General features: G+C 43.7%; 1 protein-coding gene across 1 annotated transcript; it reads right to left on the bottom strand.

Moving 5' to 3' along the window:
• Positions 1–9,656: 9,656 nt before the first annotated feature.
• Positions 9,657–20,977, bottom strand: ISL1 (ISL LIM homeobox 1). Its single transcript, XM_051642721.1, has 6 exons — positions 20,941–20,977; positions 19,937–20,126; positions 16,646–16,905; positions 14,205–14,491; positions 12,629–12,796; positions 9,657–10,289 (listed from the first exon to the last, which is right to left on the bottom strand). Exons 1-6 carry the CDS (start codon positions 20,966–20,968, stop codon positions 10,173–10,175), a joined length of 1,050 nt encoding a protein of 349 aa, XP_051498681.1. The 5' UTR covers positions 20,969–20,977; the 3' UTR covers positions 9,657–10,172.
• Positions 20,978–21,858: the final 881 nt, after the last annotated feature.

The following is a 21,858-nucleotide window of genomic DNA, read 5'->3' as shown; positions in this document are numbered from 1 at the left end:
CTCCCTGCAACCACTCTGGAGGGGCTTTCATGGAGAGGGAGAAAGCCTTGACTGAAACACAAGCCAAGTCTCCCCTGTGCAGACCAACCACCAGTACTTCATTTCAACTATAACAAAGGCACAAGAAGTTAATCAGAGACACCTGATCTCTATCCATCATCAAGATTATTGGCTCTTTCTGTGGCCAGTGCCTCTTCCTGTGCAGATGTGAATCTGAGTCAGTTCCATGCTTTGGGAACTATTCTTCCACAACTTTTTCTCAGCATGCCTCCTAGGAAGACAGTACCTGTCTAACCATCCCCACCAAGAACTCCTCAGCCTCTGCCAAAGAGGCAAGAAGCTGCCCTTTCCTAGAGGAGCCCTGCTGCCTCTCACTAGTGTTGAAGCCTTTCATGACCTCACACAAGCCCGGGCTGGCCTGCCCCATGAAACAGGAATTTCAATACTAGAGAGCACTGTCAGGGTGTCACAGTCTCTGTGTCATGTCACAGATAGACATGAACTGCCTCCATCTTCCCTTTTTCACACTGGCCTCACTTTTACCACTCTACTGCCCCTGGGATTTTCACTAGTGTTTTAATTGGAAGCACTAATTACCTATTCTTTTTGGACCAATATTCACAAAAGTCCATAGCTCCCCCACTTTATTCACTTTTATCACCAAATAAGAAGTATCTTACACTATTTAGCTTTTTTAAAAGGAGAAAAATAATTAACTAAGCGCAACTCAGATTAACACCACCTGGCTAAAAGACATGGTTAAGAATTGCAGTAGATAACTCACCATACCTAATTGATCATTAAATGGTTACATTTTTGCATTTTCTCCTTGATCAACAGCTGCTTTAATGGCTGTGTTTGGTCCAGCAGTATATTCAAATGTGTACCAAGCCTAAAAATACCTTCTGAAATCTAAAGCATAGAGTTATCTTGCTAATTAGTTGAAGGCAGCTAAAACTCTAAAGATTTAACATACTGTTTTGGTCACTATAATAGCCAGCCAAACATCTGATCCTGCAGTACAAGACTTTGAGTTTCCAGGATTTTTCCATTCACACTCAACAGCCCTTGCAACATAAAACTCATTGCAGTAATTGAAATGCTGTTACTTGTCATGATATTTCATTCTTAATTCCCATTTTTTCTTTGACACATTTTACTCAATGAAGAGCCCAAATTCTTCTGATGACAATTTTGCCATCAAAACATGAATAAGCACAGCGTTGAAAAATTATTTTGTGGGAATTTAGCAACTGTAAGATGCAAGGCTTTCCATCTGTGTTAGCCAGTTCTTACTGTAGAGTTGTATTAACATCACCATATCATTTTATTTACTATTATTGACCATCATGGTCACAGCATTGCTCTGTGAAGAGCATGGCCCGTTATATTTGGCACTGCACAACGACGGAACAGCCAAAAGCACCCTCAGATGAATCCCTGCTTAAATGACCTAATGATTTCAGAAAGAAGTTTCTTTCTGTAATCAAAACATTCACCAGGAAAAATGGCAAACTGACAAATAATAACTTTGATAGTTGTAAGAACTGGTATCTGCCTTTTTTAATCTTCTGGGTCTTTTCTGTATTTAATGAAAACTGCAAACACATATCCCGAATGTAATCAGGTTTGAAGCACCAATGTACTGCAGATCCAAGACCCAAAATGGTGAAATTTAATTTCCAGGTCTACTTCAATAACAAATTCTTCCACTCTAAAATATCTGATAATAGTATTATTACCACAAACAAATATGATATGTGGCTGTCACTGCAAAAAAACTAAACGTTGTTGCCTTTACCACTATATAACTGGCAGAGATTATTGACTTTGAAATGGGATAGACTCAACTGAATCAAGGACACATGACCGTCTTTAAGTCCCTTGGGGCTTTCCTCAGGAAAAAATTAAGATCAGGGCATAAAATAGCTATGATTACTAGAATGACACAGCAAAATGGCCTTGAAAACTAATTCATTAGAAGAAAAACAGTATACAACAAGGTCAGAGCTTTAAAAATCCAGTATTTAAAAAACTGTGATGAAGAAAACACATCTAATGTCTTGAATATACTCATCCTATATGAACACTGGAATTAAGTTTACACTAAGCAGTGAGCCAGTAAGATCTGTTATGAACACTGGACTAAAACACTTTGATTTCAAGTGATACAACAATTTGAGGTGTCTGGCCACTAGGTGCGCAATCTCACCCATCCTGACTTAATTATCAAAACTACCCAGGGTTTTCAGCCACAAAAGGTCCAAACCTAAATAAGGTTACTGGACTAACTAAAATAAGCTCTTGTCTTCCAAGGGCTAAAATCATTAAACTCTTGCTGCAGAAAAAGAATCTGAGTGATTAAAAAAAAAAAATACTATTAATTCATTTTCACTAAAAGATCACCCTGGAACTTTAGCACACCTCAAATCCTGTGCTGTGTATGAAGCCTGCAGTTGTTCTGCAACAGCCAGTTGGGCAGTTGCCTGGCTCAGAACAAGCCTGTATCTGAGTCACACTGGTACGGCCAAATCCTGCAGAACCCTCCTTGCTTTGTATAATGAAGAAATACATGTAAGTTAGAAATTCAGAGCTGGTGTGGGACTAATCATGCTAAGTTTTGCTCAGAGCTCTCTCCTGTAAAATATAATGTAAGTTATTTGTACATAGTCCCCTACCCCAGAATTCACAATGTATGACATTTCCTTTAGGCTGCAGTAAATGAGACAGTGAGTGGCTGCTTTATTTCATAATATTCTGTACATTCAGATGAGCTATTGGCTCCTGCTTTGCTTTACTACACCAAGGAAGAGGCTTTTACTGATGCACCGATAGCTTCTGAGGATTTTTTTTCTTATAACAGAAAATTATGCAGCCATTTAAGGTCAAATATGGAAGAAAATTAGGCTGGTGGAAAGGAAATTACCTTTTTCTCCATAAAATCGCAGCACTGATTTTATACCCACATGTCTAGAACATTTTTTATACTAACTTCAAGGAGAATTGACTTCAGCCCTCAGAGCTACACATTTCTTCTTCAATAGAAGGTAGCAGCAAATTTTTCAATACCTTCACAGTAGGCCCTGTGTAAAGTTTGCTTCTGTAATTTGTGATTCACTAGAGTGGTCTAGTATTAATTCAGATTATTTACAGTAAATTCTTCAAAGACTGAGACCTCTGTGTCTTCAAGTTGTGGAAAAAACATTTGGGCCACAAATATTGGAGTATTTTTTAAAGTGTCATACATATTGTAAGATCTTCTACATATCATATCTTTGTGAAAAAAGGTTAATTTATGGGCTGTAGTTAAAACCTTCATAAACTTTTCAAGTTAATTCCCACCATATTTTACTTTATCATGCACAGTGACACGTCAGTATTATCTCTATATACCTGCTAAGTTTAACACTTTTCAAACAACACCTTGTATTTGTGACAGTTAAAAATAAACACGAAGTTTTACCCATGAGAAAAAAAAAAAAAAAAGTACCAGGATCATGGTTAAGATTCCTTTTCTAGGAAATATTGCTCTGTTGATCCTGAATTCCCTGAGTTATTTGGAATGTGTTACATGTGTTTGATAGAAAATTACTGCAAAAGCCTTGAATATAATTTGCTCTGTACATGAGGAAATTTTCAACTACTAAATCTAGAAAACAGCACTTAGCCACAAACCTTCTAAACTGCAGGGAGAAAGTACCCTCTGGCAAATTTCATAATTCCACATTAACAGACTCAATTACAATATCCACAGCAAATAGCGATCAGTGCATCGTAGTTACAGCAATCAGCTCGCTTTCTTCCAAAATGGGGTATCATGGCCCTGAATTCAACCGCACTGAGAAACAATACAGAGTTTGGAGAGGAATCGCAGAGAGTCGCAGCAAACTGTTTTGCCTTACAACACAGAAATGGCGGAGACGGTGGACGGGATCATGCACTGTTCAGAAACCTGGAAACTCACCATCCACCGCCCAACGTGCCAGGAGAGTATGAAAGCTCAAGAAAACAAATGAGTAAATAGGAAGAGTGACATCCAACCAAAAGATTACTTTACTTTCCAAAATGCTTCTTGCTCTTCAGTTAAATGCTTTTATTGATCACAACCGCCTCAAACAAGCTTTACAGCTTTTAACATCCACAAACCCAGAACAAAGGAACTAAGACAGAAGGCAGTTTTCTACTCCCAAAGATGATGTTGTATCTAAGCTGACTTATTAGCTCTTATTTTATTTGCTTGGATCATTCTTTAATGTTGGTGAACAGGAGTGAGTTTGGATATTTTTTCCCATTCTCTGCAAAACTCAAACTGGAAAATAATAATAATTTTTAAAAAAATAAAATAAAAAAAAAAAAATCAGAAGTGACAATCACACACCCGGGCGGCGGGGGGTGAGGGCTGTGAAAATAACAGCACTCTTTACCCCAGCGGAGCTCGAATGCCCAGTGCAACATCCTGCCAGAGAGGTGCCTTTCGGTGCCCAGGGGCGACAGGGGCAGCTGCGGGGTTCAAGCGACGGGGTGTCCGTCCGTGTTTTACTAAGCAGCCAGGCGGTCACCACTGCCCGGCGGCCGAGGGCGGGGGGAGCCAGGGCCGCAGCCGCGGCGGCCTGGGAACAACAAAGCGGGCTGTAAAGCCTCCAGGTGGTGGGTGTATTTGTTGTCCTGTCTGCGAGGTGCGGTGGCTCCCTGGCCCCAGCAGATCCCAGTGCTGCTGTGGACATTAAGAAAAGTCTCTTTTGGCTGATTCCAAAACCAGATAAGGAGCCGCCGAGCCACCAACTCTGTCTAGACTCCGGACCTCACAAGTCAAACGGGTTGTTTGGATTAGCCTTGGAGATCTACCGACCTGAACAGCCCTCCTAAAGAAAAGCCACAGTAACACCCTATTTTCCTCTTCCCATTGCCGCCCGAGGTCTGCCCGGAGGTAGAAGCCGAGCTCTGCTTTGGTCCATGTCAATTATTTCTAGAAAGTTTTTCCACGCTCTCTCTTTCCCACATGCACACCTTGTCCTGTTCTGTCTGGCAGGAGAAAAGAAAACAACCAAATAAATAAATAAATAAATAATCCCGTTTTGCAGCCTTCCTCCTTCTTTCTCTCCCCCCTCCACACACCCCCGGAAAAAGCCGGTGCTGCAGCTAATTAATCCAGATGCAGCCAAGGCGGAGAGCGGCCTGGCCGCCCAGCCCTATTGCTGCCCCGGCGCTGCCGGTCCCGGGAGACCCGGCCCGCAGAGAGTGCCAGCTTGTCGCAGCGAGGCTGCGCCTTGCCTACCTCCGTCTCCCTCCCTCCCCGACTCCAGACAAGGCCAAATGCTTGTTTGGTGGCCTGTGGGCGCGGCAAGAAAATTCAAGGGAAACATCAACCTGATGTAAATACTTGTATCTCTCGCCTGGGATGCTGGGAAGAATGGCGCACAGACCTTGCCCCGACACACGGCACGGGCAGGAGGACAGGGGAAAGGCACCGATTAATTTTACACCCCTTTCCCCTGGCTAATGACAGCAGATACCATGCAATTTGGAAAACTCGGTCATACAGGCGAGCCTCCCCCGCCCCCCAGGTGCCTGCCTCCATGGGAGCTGCCTTCTCCGCCTGCACTTCTCAAGTCCCGGGAGGTGAGGAGTGATCCTCCAGCAGGGCCGGCACACTGGGAGCTGTTAAGTTTATGTTTGTGGCGCCTGAGCTCAAACAGTCGTTCAGTGGCTTGCTCTGTTATCAAGAAAACAACAATCAGGAACAATCAGTATAGAGGATCTCTTTCCAGCCCCTTTATTAACTACTTACAGCTCCGCCAAAGCACGCAAACCGCCCAGCTGCTGCACCTCGCGCCGCTAAACCCTGCCAGCGTTTTGGGCATGCAGAGGGGTCGAGGGCGGCTCAGTGTCCGCGAAACCCGCGCGGCTCCGCAGCCCCTGATCTCGCTCCCGCCCCGGCCCCGGCCTCAGCCTGGGCGCTGCCCTGGTGCTGCAGCTGCATCAGGGCCAGCCCCACCGGGGGGGGGACTCATTCCTTCCCCTCTGCCCATTTTTTGCGTGACCCAAAGTGGATTTTTAAAGATATGTATGTATGTATGCATATGTATATAAAGGCAAGCACTTACTGTTGAGATTTTCGACTGTTCGCAACGCTGAGAATTCACATCCACGGCTTCTGCGTCTCACTGCCACGTTGGCTGGAGATGCTGAGAGCTAATTAACCTGGTATAAATATTGAAATGAGAAGAGTTTAAATAGTGGTCTCTGTGTGTGCAAACAAAATTCTCAGAGAAATTACAGCAGGGTTTAGCAGATCTTACTTGACATTATTTAGAGGCTGTCTCCAGAAGAGTACCAGCGGACCTGGGACTGTTTATTGCGGCCCTCTCCCGTATCAGGAGGAACCACAGCAGGAATCTGCACAGAGCACCATTTGGACACGCATTTCATGAAGAAGTCGTTTTCTCTCGCTTGCACGAATCCTGCAGGAAAGGTGTTCTCCTGAAGGCACTATGAGGGATGGCTCAAAAGTTTGTCTCCACTTGTTCCATCATGGATAATACTCATAGTTTTCGGGAAGGGAAGAAACATGCCACAAGTCTATTAAATGGAAAAGGGAACCCCCCCTCCTCCCCACAAAAGAAATACACTTGAAATAAGACGAGTTTTGTTTAACTGAAATTTCGAGGGGAGAAGGCTCCGAGATGACCCCGTGGCCGCAGGTCTGTGCAAAGGGGCGGGCCAGAGCAGGGCTGTGGCGTCCAGGGGGTCGCGGAGAGCCCGGAGCTGCAGCAGCAGAAGTGAGCACAGCCCCCCAAGGCAGGCTCAAGGGAAGGGCGGAGTGGGAGGTGGGGAGGCTCAGGCCCTTCTTGGGGGTGCAGGCAGGAGCCCCACTCTAGATGTGGGTGCAGTCACATCACGAGCGGGCCTCCCTCCCCCATCCCGCTGCAGAGCAGAGGAGTTGCAGCGCGGCTGCAGCTCTCTGAATACACGCAGCGCTGTGTGCTTCTAAGAGCAAGATGCTGTTGGCAGCCCAAATGCAAACCGCTGCCTCCCGGCGGGCCGCTTATCTCAGCGACAGCCCCAGCCGCCGGAAGGGCGCGCCAGGACCGCGGGGAGCCGCGTAGTTCAGCCCCGGCCCCGCGCAGAGCTGGGGGGCCCTTCCCCCTCGCAAGGAAAAACAACCAAAATTCGCCTGCGCGGACCTCTGAGACGACAGATCGTCACCGAGCGGAAGGTGCTGCCTTGGCAGCACGTACGGGCTCTCAGTAACGCCTGGCGCGCCAGTCGCTCTCCCGCGGGGTCACCTGCGCCTCTCCCAGCGGAGTAGCCGCACCTCCCACCTACACGTTAGGTGCCAGGCGGTGAAAGGCGAACGCGAAGTCCCCCGTCTTGTCCTGACCTTACAGGTTTTCAGCGCAATTGAAAGACGCCCCCGAGTCAGACACTGGACATCCGGAATCCCCATTTCGCCCACCCATCCCGACCAGTAAGAGCGACTCAAAAAACTTACACGTTAGACCATGGTGCAGAAATGACACCCTTTCTCCCTCCCGCCCCCCCGAAGCGTCGTACCAAGCCTCTGATCCTGTATGAAAACACAAGGGTTACGGGTCACACAGTTTAAGGTAGATTTCATATTTATTTAAATATTTATCAAGTACTCAAAAATGTATTACACTTAAGCATACAAAATGAATCCAGTTTATAATCAGGATTATTGAAATCCTTGTATTAGACTTTTAACCGTTTTTTAATGTTCTCTGTACTGTCGAAATGGGTTGTTTCTACAGCTGAGCTTGCTCAGGGTGGGCTAAGATGGTGAGGAGGGAGCAAAAAGAAAGTTATGTTAAGAAAACGTTAGGGGTATGAGTAACTGTCATGCAAACCAACTTCTTTGTCAGACTAAAAATCTCCGTATATTCCAGTTGTTACGGAAATTTTAAAGCGAACCTTTGTCCTGTGCTTGCCGGGAGCACTTGGATCGGAGCAAAACCAGCACTTTCCTATGTTTTCTTCTTCTTCTTCTTCTTTTCCCCAAGAAATCGCCCACGTTTCTAGCTTTCACCACCCTCTCCCCCGCAAATGAAAAAAGGAAGAAAAGAGGGAGTGAAGAGAAGTCGACAGAAATGAAGGAACAACATTCGTGCAATTTCACAGCAATATCCCCAAAACCTATTCCTCCTGCAGCATTTTTCAATCGTTTTGACAGCAGACACTGATAAATAATGGTCATACTTGACTTGTTAAGCAAAGAGTCCCTTTTATCAGGAGCTTATACTTAAAGTACAGGTCACTTCAACAATCTCAACAACGAGGCTTTGGTATACAGCACTTTCTTTTATTATTTTTAAAAAATAATAGAACTCAGCAAAAAAAGCCTGAGCTCCCAGTTCTTTAGATGTCTTAACGTTATCTCAGATCATGCCTAGAGTAATACCACGTTTAAGGGCAAGGGATGGGGGAGTGGGAACAAGAGAATTTCTAACGTTATCGATTGAAAGCTAAGGCATCCAACTAGCCCTGATACAGTTGTTGAAACGGAAATTTACAAGCTGGTCGTTAATACTTGCAATAAAATATCACACTCTTTTTATTCACTAACGACCTGCTTTGCATGCAATATTTTATTTCAGGTATTTTAGCTGCTAACTTGTAAATACTTAAAAGAGGGAACTTTGTTCATTACTTAATATTAATATTATTAATATTTTCTCTATTCCAAACGCTTAATTAGTGAAATAGTCCTGAAGATATAATAATTCTACATATGGCGCTTTTATTTCACATAATATTTAAGGAAAAAAAAAAAAAAGACGAAAATCACATAGAATTAGACATATAATTCAAAGACCACGGTACATTTTTTCATTTTTTTCTTTTTTTTTTCTTTTTTTTCTTTTTTTTTCTTTTTTTCTTTTACTTCAGCAAACAAAAAATAGTTAAATGACATGAAAAGTGGCAAGTCTTCTGATAATAAATAATAAATTACTTTAAAATTTTGCAATGCAAGAGCAAACAAAAAGGTTGTGTTTTTTTCTTTTTACTTTTACTTTTTTTTTTCTCTTTATTTCAAGAGAGAGAAGAAGAGCAAGAGAGAGAGAGAGAGAGAGAGAAAGAAAGAGAAAGAGAAACAGAAAGAGAAACAGAAACAGAAAGAAGAAAACAGTCGTTTTAACCAATGACTATACATATCTTTGGGGGAGGGGACAGACACATTTCAAACACAATCCCGACACGCTTTGTGGCAAAATAGAGGTATACCTTGTTGCAATGCTTCTTTTTTTTTTTTTTCTTTTTTTTTTTTTTTTTAAGAGGAGTTCAAACACGTATTTTTAATCGCTTCAGACTTGATAAAGGGTGGATCTCAACCAAACAAAATCAAAACCGCGCTACAGTACATGCTAGAAGAGACCCAAGAAACATCCCCTTGTTAAGAGTCAACTAAAAACAACATTGCAGACCAATGCAGCTCCACCTTCCTGCAATGAATCTTTCAACAATGCAGGGCTAAATCGTCTCTTTCCTGATGACGGAAAACTTAGTGGAGCTCCTTTTGGCAAGGCTTATCCCCAATATAGAAACAGCACCATTCGTATTAGGAGGGACTGGGTAGAAAGTCCCTCTACCTTGGTTTCTCCCTAAGATGTGCAGTCAAATGAAAGATTTTTTTTTTTTTTTTTTTTTTGAGATCCACGAATACAAATCCTTTAAGTTTTGAAAATGACTTTTCGATCCTTCTCTGATCATTGAATAGCGCAGGCTTTGTTGCTTGTTATTTTTTGGTTTTGTTTTGCTTTCTTTTGTCGTTTGTGATTTTTTCTTTGTGTTTTTTTTTTGCTTTTGTTTGTTTTTAGTTTGCGTTTTGTGGTTTTTGTTGGGTTTTTGTGGTTTTTTTGTAGTTTCTTTTTTGTGTTTTGTTTGTTTGTTTGTTTTTGTTTTGTTTTTGTTTGTTTGTTTTAGTATTTATTCTAGTAAGATCCCATGATTGTCTTCACAGTGTTGCTACCATATTACCTTGTCTTTTCAAACATGACTCCGTTCATTTCGTGGAGCAATTCCTTGCTAGGTTAATTATAGGATTGTTAAATACTTTTCCCCCCTAAATTTCGGAGTCCCAACGTGATCGCTTTCCCACTCTCTCGAACAAGGTTGAGTGTAAGGGCAGAAACAACAACAGAAATGAATGTTCCTCATGCCTCAATAGGACTGGCTACCATGCTGTTGGGCGTATCTGGCAGCTGAGAGGACATTGATGCTACTTCACTTCCAGTAGAATTGGAACCGGGTCCTCCTTCTGAAAAATTAACCTGCCAAAAAAAAAAAAAAAAAGAAAAAAAAAAAGGAAGAAAACTAAGAAAAAGAAGTGTTGTTACGACTGTAACAATCAAAGAAAAGTAGCAGGCAAAGACAAAGAAGAATGCAAAAATAAATAGATAGGCATGCAGCCGAATGGCCTGATACATCTCCATGGGAAGCTGTGTCACTGTCTCTTGCTTTGTTTAGCTTCCCACCGATTTCACAGAAATATTCTTTAGGTCCTCGGCCATATCACCGAAAAAAAGCAGATTAAAAAACCAAACCAAAACAAACCCACAAAAAAAAAAAAAAAAAGCAACAAAAAACCCACCGAAAAATCCCAAACCAAACCAACAAACAAAAAAAAACCCAATGAAAATAAAAACAAACAAAAAAAAGAAAATAAGAAAAACAAACACTGGAAGAGCACACATACAAACAAACTTATTAATGAGACCTTCTTCCCTGTCTTGCATGAGTGGCAATCCTAACAGGGTGTTCTGGTCAATTATTTAAGAGTGCATGTGTTGTTTTTTCTGTACGAAACTGCAAAGTTACGGTTTTTTTCCTTTCATGCATATACTAAAATAAAACTGGAAGGAGCGTCCAGGAGCAGAAGGCATTTGAAACAAGCCATCCTCTTTCATTTGTGATGTGATGCGGGTGCTATCTCTTTTTGACGAGAATCGGTTTGATAAAAAAGGTCACACTTCTCCATCCTAATGTGCCCCGCGGCTCCCGTTAGTTTAGGAACAGCGTTGGGAGAAGACTTGATTTGAAGGGTGGAGTTTTGCTAATCCAAAAGCATTTCTTTGGCACCTATTATCTAGGTGATCCTGTGATTAAGGCCCTTTGCAGATTAGAGACGTGCCTTGACGGTCGATGAACTGTCTGTTCCATTCACAGTTCCTTATCTGAACTCTTTTCAGTATTAGATATTATGTCCCATATATACAAATATTAAACTCTCTAGTGCATGTGTGTATTTGGGCTATTTGGGCTATCCATCTTCCATCCTACTTTTTTTTTTTTTTTTTTTTTTTTTTTTCCCTAGAAAAACTCATTGCATCAAAGGTTTTTAAAATCTCTTATACTGTTAAGGCACAATAAGTAAGGCAGCCGAAGGAGATACATTTTTCTTGTGTCTGCTTCACAGATTATTTAAAGCTGGAAAACTGGTGGTTGCTCTAGAGGTAAGATGATGCAAACAGCCCTGCTGCTGTACTGCAGCTTCCCAAGCAAGCACGGTTTGGCAGGGGAGGGAAGCACACTGCAGCCTGCCACTAGGCAAAAGAAAAGCAATCCTGTAAAAAAGTGTGATACTAAACTGAAAAAGTCTGAAAACAATCCTAAACATGGCTGCAAACCATTGTCTTCCATTGCTTCATGTCGAAAAAAATGCCCAACATACAAAAAAAATGCTCTTTATATTAATTTTAATCACTGAGTATTCTTTTGAATCACTGAAAAACTGTACATAACATACCTTATTATTTTAAAGGTCTGGTTTTAACACACTTAGGCCACGAAATTGAGTTAAGGCTGAACTTCTGTCCTTAATTCACCTTGTTGGGCCTAAGTACTGTAGATTATATGGTCCCCTATGAGCTGCCAAATGACGTAGGCATAAGGAAGTGAGTTAAGAACAGAATTTACTCTAAAAGGTCTGTTTTCTTTTGGCTTAAGGCAGTTTATTATATATTTTGAATTTTTCGTATGATTACCTACTAACGATTCCCTTTCCAAAGGACAACATTTAATGTAAGATATATATGTGTATATATCTTCGTGTATATATGTACATTTAGATATATAAAGTTATATCTAGAGGTACATGCTTAAAACAAGGAGTTCAAAAATGTAATTAAGCTATTCGTAGTTGTGTGACAAAACAAGGGCACAAGCTGACATTTCAATAATATATTTAAAGTCTACTCTATCACATAAAAGCAAAACTGCCCCGAAGCGGGGAGGGGAGAATTTTAGAAACTGCTTTCACGACTGCACGTGCAATTAAATGACAAGAAGAATGTTTTAGTTCTATGGACAGAGATGCTTTCAGTTTTCGGGAGTGTGAGAGCTAAGTTAATCTAAGACCTGGGTCGGGCTTTATCCAGCTCCCACTCAACTCGGCAAGAGCTCCACTGTGCACTAAGGTAAGTTTTGCATCAGGCCCTGTTAAATCAGTTCAGTTCGCCGCATTTACAGTGTCATCACGCCCACTTTGCCATTTCAGGAACACCCGGCTAGATTGCTCATCTCTCTAAGGGCATCCGGCACGTTTAGAGAATCCCCCACTGCTCTGCCCCGGGTACAGGCTGGCCTGCTCCGGCTGGGAACCGACACTTACTAGTTGCTGAAAAGCAGGTTGGTCTATGTCACTCTGCAATGCGAAGTCACTCAGTACTTTCCAGGGCGGCTGGTAACTCTGCACCTCCACCGGGTTCGCCTGTAAACCACCGTCATGTCTCTCCGGACTAGCAGCCACCATCGGAGTTCCTGTCATCCCCTGGATATTCTGTAAACAGCACAGCACAAGATGTTAATGAGCTTGGTTAACTTTATTGTATATAAGCGCTGAGTCAATAAACTGCTTTCTATCTTATCTATACAGTCACTTGTATTTGCTTTGTTAATCTGCTGTGAATATCTTACTCTATTCTACTCTAGGTCGGCCTATTTCTACCTGCTGCATTTATCACGGTGGAAGTTTACTTTCTTTCTCTTTAATCCTTCTATTTCTCTCAACGCATAACCCAAGCTTTCTTATACGAGCACTTTGTATCTTGGCTGCCGATGCACGATTCGGCATAAGAAACGGTTAATCATGCTGCCTTTCTAAGTCGCATCCAGGCTGGTTTTGTTCTGTGTGATCTTAACTGGATCGTGTATCCAGCGCACAGCAAACCTGGCGTACGTCAGTACCATGGCCTTTAAAAAAAAAAAAAAAAAAAAAAAAAAAAAGGCCATCCCTCTCAGTACACCCTGTGGTGCATGCAGGCACATTGTGCAAAATAACTCCAAGCCTCCACAAACAGATTGTTCAGGCGAGTTAATAACATCGTGGTTTATTGCATTCCAACAGGGTAAAATGAAACTCCTTAAATTCCACTTAACTAGGCAGCCTTATGAATTAATAGTCATTCTCAGGTCAGTCAATATACACAGGGAGAATAACACTCTTCTTCAAGTGGACTAACAACAACAGAAAAGAAATAATAAAGTAGTTGGCTTAAAATGGAGACAGCCAGTTTGATCTGCTGAATCGCTTTCCGCTTGTTTGCATCACACGTGCCTATGCCTGCAGATAAAAACCCTATATATTTCTTCTCCAGAACAGTATATATTTTAAATAATCTTCAAACACTATAGTAATTCCAAAAGCATTGCATTGTATTTATCTTCTCCTACAGTAAGAGCTCTGACAAACACATACACATTTTAGTAAATAAAGTGCTAAGAAAATACATTAATTTTCCCTTTTGCTCATGGGTTTTACTTCTGGTTTTACTCCTGTGTAAAAATCATTGAAGAGGGCGAAAGTGTAATTTTCCCCTCAAGGAGTTCTTGGCATTTGCAATATAAATATTACACAATGCTGGGCTTATGACATGCCGTAAACTCTGCGGGTCACAATTCATGCAGCAGAGAAGTTAGTCTAATCCACTGCATATCCTTAGCCCTACAAAAATAATTGCTTTCTCTTAAGCAGTCTGTATCAGTTTCTCACTGTGTTATGTTTTAATTGCACTGACAGCAGAAATAAGCAGATAATAGTTAAACCGTATCATTTTCCTTTTTTTAAGGGAGCTCTCTCAGAATCAGAAGCGTCAGACCGACCGCAGAGGCTGGCCGTGCTGGGCACAGCCCAGGCGTTTCTCCTTGGGAAGGAAGGCAGAGCATGGTGAGAGGCTGAAGCCACTTACAGTTTTGTCATTGGGTTGTTGCTGCTGAAGCTGCTTCATCATAATGCTCCTTTTTTTGTCCTTGCACCGCTTGTTTTGAAACCAAACCCTGATGACCCTCGGGCTGAGGCCAGTCATTTCTACCAGTTGCTCTTTCATGAGGGCGTCAGGTCTGGGGTTGGCAGCGTAGCAGGTCCTCAAGGTGTGAAGCTGTTTTTCGTTAAGGACAGTCCGGACTCGGGTGGTCTTCTCGGGCTGCTTGTGGACGTGGGGTCGCAGAGCTGGCTGTCTAGCAGAGATAGGTTCTGCTGTAAGGGAAGGGGAAGGGAGGAACATTATCCCCATAAGTAGGAAGCAAGGAGTCTGCAGAGGCTATGAATCTAAGCTGGTGGGGCTGGGGGAGGCGGGGGACGGGGGTGATGAACCCTCTTTCAAAGGCCATTCAAGCAGTCAGATCTATCGGAGCTCCTGCATCCTCCTCTGCTTTATGCGCTGTTGGAGTGACAGGACTGACATTTCTGACTCCACAGATAATTAATTTGCAAAAACAAACCACCCCCCTTAATGACAGAAGCTCGAACCTGCAGGAGACTTGACAGGGGTGGGCGAGTTCGCTAAGGTGTGCGTGCGCTAGAAAAGCAGGGGGAGGGTTTTACATATTTATTTCCTGAGAAAATAATAACAACATATTTTTTTGCTTGAAAATTAGTGAAAAATACTGATTGAATTAATGATAGAATTCTGGCCTGGTTCTTGTACACGGAAAGTAGCTTAATTTACCCAGAGGCCATGATAATGTGCAGCAGCTCCAGGCAGTTTGATGCTTCCAAATCAAAGCAAAACAAGCCAAATCCGCTGCACCGTGACCGTGGAGGAAGTTCTTGTGAGATCCCTATATTCCAGACCTCGGAAGACAGAGGTCTGTGCTAAGAAGTGGAGGCACTAGGTGAACTTACGTTGACTTTTGATTAATACTTTAAAAATATTAATGTTTCGCCAATTCTTTAAAAGGGGAACAAGCCTAGCAACTCGTGTAAACCGGCAAGAAATGCAAATCTAAGGGTAGTCACACAACGAGCTAAAAGTATTCGTGTGATTTGTGTGATTCTGCTATTCTTCTGTGTATTATGTAGCTGTAGCTATCTAGATGTAATTTGACCCAGTCGAGGAAAAAAACACTCTCCCCCCCCCCCCCCTTTCTTTCTTTCTTTCTTTCTTTCTTTCTTTCTTTCTTTCTTTCTTTCTTTCTTTCTTTCTTTCTTTCTTTCTTTCTTTCTTTCTTTCTTTCTTTCTTTCTTTCTTTCTTTCTTTCTTTCTTTCTTTCTTTCTTTCTTTCTTTCTTTCTTTCTTTCTTTCTTTCTTTCTTTCTTTCTTTCTTTTTCTCTAAAGCTTTGGTTAGGTAATATTCAGAACTGCCTACTTTTGTGCAGTCGAGTTCTGACTTTTCTGTTTATAACAATAAATCAGCAAATACCATTAAGACAATACGAAGGCTTCAAATCTAACAGTATTGTACCTGCGAAAACAGTATGTCTCTCGAAGACAAGCACAAATCCGCTATAGGAAGGACACAAAATCTTTCTGAAATTCTGCTATGATCAGCTACGGGATTATTTCTCCGTATATATAGATATGTCACTTGAAATCCTCTCAGAAGCGGGAAACGAGCCCGTTTAAACATAGCTGTGTTTGTAAACAACCTTTCGAGTTACGGTTACTTGCACAGCAATAGCGCAGGCTGGCCTTGCATTGTCCAGCCTAGTTTGCCTCAGAGAGGTGCCCCTTTCTAAAGCTAGACGTCTCTAATGTACCCGTCGAAAACTTATACTGTAAGTAAAATTGTAAGGTGGGGCGACTCTGAGGTTGCAATGCTGCGTTTTAAGATTAAATTCTCATCAAATCACATAAAACGTCTCAAGAAGGCAGAGTCACTTTAAAAGGCAATTACCGAAGATTAGCTTGTTGACAGTTTTAAATTACAGCCTAAGTGCTCGCCTGTAGTTATGAAGTCTATCTCTTTTCGGCCCCCGCTTCCACCAGTGCTTAAAACAGCTTTTCCACACGCTCTGGAGGCAGAGGGGGCCTGTGCTTTACCGCAGACTTGCTCCCTGCAGCGTCTCTTCCCTCCTCGACTTAGGCTCCCGGCTGTCCCGGGCACGGGAAGAAAGCCTCCTGCCCTCGGTGCGCGGTCGGAGCAGGAGGGGCACAGGCTGGCAGGGGTGCGGCCCCCCTGCGCAGGTGTCTCCGCCTTACGCGTGCCGCGTACGAGGCCGTTTCTCTCAGCAGCCCTGGGCGTAGGGCGCGTCGCAGCTGCAGCCTCTCCGCCGGCGCGGAGGCTTGGGGCCGCCTTTCTGCGGGGGTGCGGAACCCTCACCAAGCAGTGGAGCCCCACCCCCGGCCAGGAGCCGAGCCTGCCAGCGCCAAACCTTGCAGGCTCCCGCGGCGCCGGGTCTGGGCGGTACCTGCCATCTGCAGCGGCCGGGCGGGGTGCAGGGGGCTGAGTGGGTCCCCAGCGCCCAGGCTGGCCCGCTCCACTACGTCGTGGTCTGCCCGGCAGAAGAGGCCGTCCTCCCGCAGCGCGAATTCATCGCCGGGGATGAGCTGGCGGCTGCAAGCCACGCAGCGGAAACACTCGATGTGGTACACCTTGGCGCGGGCGCGCATCACGAAGTCATTCTTGCTGAAGCCGATGCTGCACTTGGCGCACTTGATGCCGTATAACCTGAGCAGGGCCGAGCCCAGAAAGAAGGAGAAGGGAAGAAAGGAGGAAAAGCACGGGAGGGAGTAGGGGAAGGCAGGATATGGGGTGGGTGGGGAAGAAAGGAAAAGGAAAAGAGAGATTTTCACTCCTAGTCGAGGGCAGCACCATGTCCCCGCATAAAGGCACCACAAGCAGTCCACTAGTTAAATAAGCTTTGAACATACAGAAGCCATAAGAGGAAAAAGATAAAACTGATTCCTTTGCTATTTCTCCCCTATTCCACACGACGTAAAAACCAGTGGGGACCCGGGCGCACCGGTGGGCAAAGGAAAGGGGAGAGGCAAGCGGAGGTGGAAGGTGAAACGGGAAGACACAAAAAAGTTACCCCTTTCTTCCCGAGGGAAAGCCGACCTCCCCCGTCCCGGCACCTGGGCTTGCCTCTCCTTCATGGCAGGGGGATCTGACCTAGCCCGGCCAAGGGCTGACCCAGACCGCCTAGGTGCACAGGGGAAAGGCGAGGCTGGCGAAGCTGTCATCCAATCCACAGGCAGTGCCAGCCTCACCAAGTGGTGTTATTTTTTTTTTTTTTGTGAGGATCCCATTCAGGACTTTTGGAGCTTACTGAGTGCCCGGGCTGCCGCCACTTTAGCCTCTGGGACGCGGCAGGAGTGGCCCTGCCAGCTGCTACGGCTCTTCCCCTTTTCCTCTGTCATCAGGTTAATTTTATACAAAAATATAGGCGTACACACACCCCCACCCTTATATATATATATACGCCCTCACATATATAGTAGCATAACATCCCGCCCCCTGCTACAAGGCATTTTGGATGCTTTGGTTCTGCAGCCTGCCCCTACCTCAGCCCCCCTGCCCCATCTCCCCTCCTGCGGGCGCTTCCTCCCTGAGCCGGGGCTCAAGCCCTCCGGCAGCAGTAAAACGAAGGGCAACCTCTCACCCCATACGGCACATAATAGGTTTCTGGGGGTTACACACTGAAGTGGGCGGCGGGTTCCTCTTTTCCCGTGGAGGACAGGGGGACTGTTCGTCTGTCAGCAGATGAATGTGAGAAAATGCTCCATCTCCGGGTGTCTATAACTGCACAGGCTCCCACTCGGCTCCCACCGAGTGCTCCTTAGCCAGCCTCCCCGGTATTACGTAACATTAACACCTTCCCGCAAACGTATATGGATACACGTACATATGCTTGCACACGATTCACAGAACTGTAAAAGTTGTTTCTAAAACTGAACTAATAATAATCTCCACGCTTGAATTCACAAATACTCTTCCTTAAGAGATACAGTCTATGATGCAAGCGTTTGGGTACAGCTATTAATTTACACACATCTTTAGCTGCTGGGACTACAAAGGTGTACTCACCCTACACTGTGATATACCTATTTCCGAATTAAAACGTTTTGAGAAGAAAAAACAAGCAGCTAAATGGCAAAAGAACAGAGCCATGGCAAAATGTATGCCTTAACAGGCACAAAAGTTGTGGGGGTTGCCCGCACGTCTGATAATTTGAAATTGGCTCATTGTCTAATTCCAAGTCGACTGGTACATAACATGCATCTTACTTTCAAAATTGTAGCAAATTAAGTGTTTTTCGCATTAACTTGAAAGAATTGTATTTTTTTTGTTTGTTTGTTTGAATTTCGCCCGCCGAATTCTTGCAGGAGGTGAGCGAGTACAACTGGATCAAAAAGTTTTATTTTCATTTGAAACTAGTGAAAATATGGTATTTAAAAGCACAGCTCCGAAGTGCGTTTCAAAGGAAAAAGAGAGGGGGGCGGGGGAAATTAAAAAAAAAAAAAAAGAAAAAAAAAAAGAAAAAGGAGCTGTTTTTTCTCCATGGTAAAACTTTGAGAATAATCTCACAACAAGCTTGAATGAAGGATCTGCTCATGAATTCTGCGGTGGAGAATGAAACGCTGAAATGCTTTCATTCAGTTTAGAATTACAGAGAAATTAGAAAATGTATCTTAGGTGGCTAGGTAAGTACTTGCTCCCAAAACTTTCATTAAAAAGTTACTGTCTATACCTCAGTGTCATGCAAAGTTCTGGTCTGGCAAACCTAGTAGGCGACACTGAAACGGATCAACATGACCCAGGAGCACAAATAATAAACAGACTCGAAATTCCTGCTTTGGTTTCTCTATAGTGTCAGGATTGGCAACTCTCACATTTTATCAGTTACCAGATTTTAATGTGAGGAAGGAAGCGGTTCCATTATCTAAATATACCCAATTGTTCGCGAACAGATGATGGGCAATTTGATCTGCTCTGTCTAATTCATCAGTACAGATAAGATAAGAAAGAAAAGGCAGTCAGATATCACCAAAGGGGTTAATATTTAAAAAGATTAAATGTCAGTTATTTTAGCGAAGAAACATTTTGGTCTAGTTTTTAACCTCCCCATAAAAGGACCCTTCATTCTGAAGGAAACTTCAATTTATTTTTTTTTTAATTCTGTTTTTTTGGGTTTGATAGGCCTAGTTTAAATAGGGGTGCGGTTTTTTGCCCCCAGTGTATTTATTTTTATGGTATACATGTTTAAAGTGCTTTTCTTATGAATGCCGTTATTACTTTGCAAAAACACAGAGAGATGTGTTTCTCAGATTGCGTTAAAAAGCGATCGGTTAGTTGTTGCTCATAACAGCTACACTACTGAAAATATTCTCGGTTACCCACGATTTCGCACTTTGTTAGAATTACACGCATTGCCAAAGTACTCAGGAGGGTCCCAGACAGTCACTAGCTGTTTCTGAATGCGTGTTTTTTTGTTTGTTTGGGTGGGTTTTTTGCTTGGTTGGTTTTGTTTTTTAATACAGAATTTTGCATATCAATCTGTGGAATGAACAAACTTGACCGCTGTAACTTTTCCCTCACTTGTCTATCGATGGGGAAATCACAAAAAAAAAACCCATATCAATTATCTTTTCACCTTCTTTCTCACAATTTTTCCTCTTCCTGCCTCTGTCAGATTTATGAAGTAAAAATAAAAATAATAATAAGAATATTTTAAAAATAAACAACGTAAATGGCGTACCTGATATAATCTCTTTTACAGTAGGTTTTGCCATCCCTAACAAAGCACGTACAGGTCTCGTCCAAATACTGATTACATTCTGCACACTTCAAACACGCCGCATGCCATTCCAAATCCGGAGAAACCCTCAGAATATACTGATCGTGAATTTGATTGCCGCAACCAACACATAGGGAAATCAGGCGTTTTTCTGAAATAAAAATAAATACATGATTGACTAACCGTTTACTCTCCTACAGAGATAAACACACTTTTAGTGTCGTTCCCTTATAGGGAGTACTCTGAGTGGTTTGGTTGTTTTGTTTTTTAAAGAGTATTACACTTGTGCATGGTAATTGAAGTGTACCATCAAAACCTTGCCTCGTTTAGAAAGGAGGCGGAACATATGTTAAAATGCATATGTGAGCAGTCTTCGGGGTGAATGTCCTCATTTTGCAAGCCTTACACGGAATCAAAACTCCAGACTCTCTCGTTGTTTTATTTTTATTTTATTTTTTTTGCTTACTTGGGTATCTTTCCTTACGGGGGGAGCACCTATATGTTTGATTTCATTTTTTAAGAGGCTCTGACTGGAAACGATGAACGCGTGGCTAGGTGCGCTTCCCATTCAGCCCTTTGCATAGAAGCGGGACTCGAGGCTGCTAGCAAGAACAAGCATCATTACTGTTGTCACTTGCTCTCTTTTGCAAGTCTAATGCTAATTCCCATAGACAGACTAGGTGCTGGGTAGTCAGACACTGCAGTCTGGCATGAGGAGAATTCAAAGCTCCGTGGCTGGACCTCCCATTAAAATGCTGACTGCTCCCCAAACTTTAAAACAGAGCAGGAACCCGGGCTAATAACACACAAGGCTACGCGGTTAAAACACAGCAAGCATGCAGGCATGGCAACAAAGGCACCGTCTCTACCATTCAAATGAAGTTCAGCTCTTTAGCAGTTCGCCTGCCTGAAACGATTACAATAGACAGCACATTTATTCCAACAACGGTAAAATTCTGCCTTACTTTTTGGTGGGTCTCCCATGTCTCCCATATCTGTAAGAGGGTGTAATGTCCACAGTGAAATGGTGTACGTTTTCGTTTTAAGACCCCAAAGTAGGTTTGAGAGCTGTCGCTAAAAAATAAAACAAAACAAAACAAAAAATAGAAGCAATAACAACAAAAGCGAAAGAAAAAAAAAAAAAGAGAGACTCGAAATGAAAAAAAAAAAAAAAAAAAAAAAAGGAAAAAGCCAAAACAGAACACCACCGGCGTGGGAGACACTGTCGGGGCTGCGGAGAGAGAAGGGGCGCACGGTGAGGCGCGGGGTGCGGCGCCGGAGGCGCGGCGGGGTCGGGCAGCGGGGTCCGGCCGCGCGGCGTGGTGCGGGAGCGGTGCGGTGCGGTGCGGTGCGGCGGTGCCGGGCTGGGCGCTGGCGGCTCGGGCACTCGCCTCGCCCTTATCTCTTACTCAAACTTCTCTGCTCCAACTCAGCCCGCTCGCCATTGGCCTGACGTCAGGCGCGGGGACGTCACGGCCGCGCGGCCCCCATTGGCTGCGGGCGGCGCGGCGCAGCTGTTCTGATTATCATATTTCAGCGTCTGGCGGCCCCGGCTCGGAGGCAACTTTTCCTCACTCCTCATTTGTATTTCCCTTTATACTTTCTTCTTGTCGCTCTCCTCCGTCCCCACGCTTATCTCCCGTCACACCTTTCATTTTCCTTCTCGGCCCCGCTCGGGTTCTTCCACCCCTTCCCCCTCTCGGGCTTGTCGGACAACACTTAGCATTTCCATACATATATATATATTCCACACCCCCCCTTTTTTTTTTTTTCTTTTCTCGTAGGAGGGTGGTGTTTGGTGTTAATCCGACTATTTCCTTTCCGAACGTTTATCTGTGCTTAGCACCGGTTTGCCTGTGCGAAGCTGCCCTGAGCGGGGGAGG

Source organism: Apus apus, chromosome Z, assembly GCF_020740795.1.
Source record: "Apus apus isolate bApuApu2 chromosome Z, bApuApu2.pri.cur, whole genome shotgun sequence".
NCBI classification, from domain to species: Eukaryota; Metazoa; Chordata; class Aves; order Apodiformes; family Apodidae; genus Apus; species Apus apus.
The sequence above is the reverse complement of the archived record's forward strand: the minus strand, read 5'-3'. Positions and strand labels throughout refer to the sequence as shown.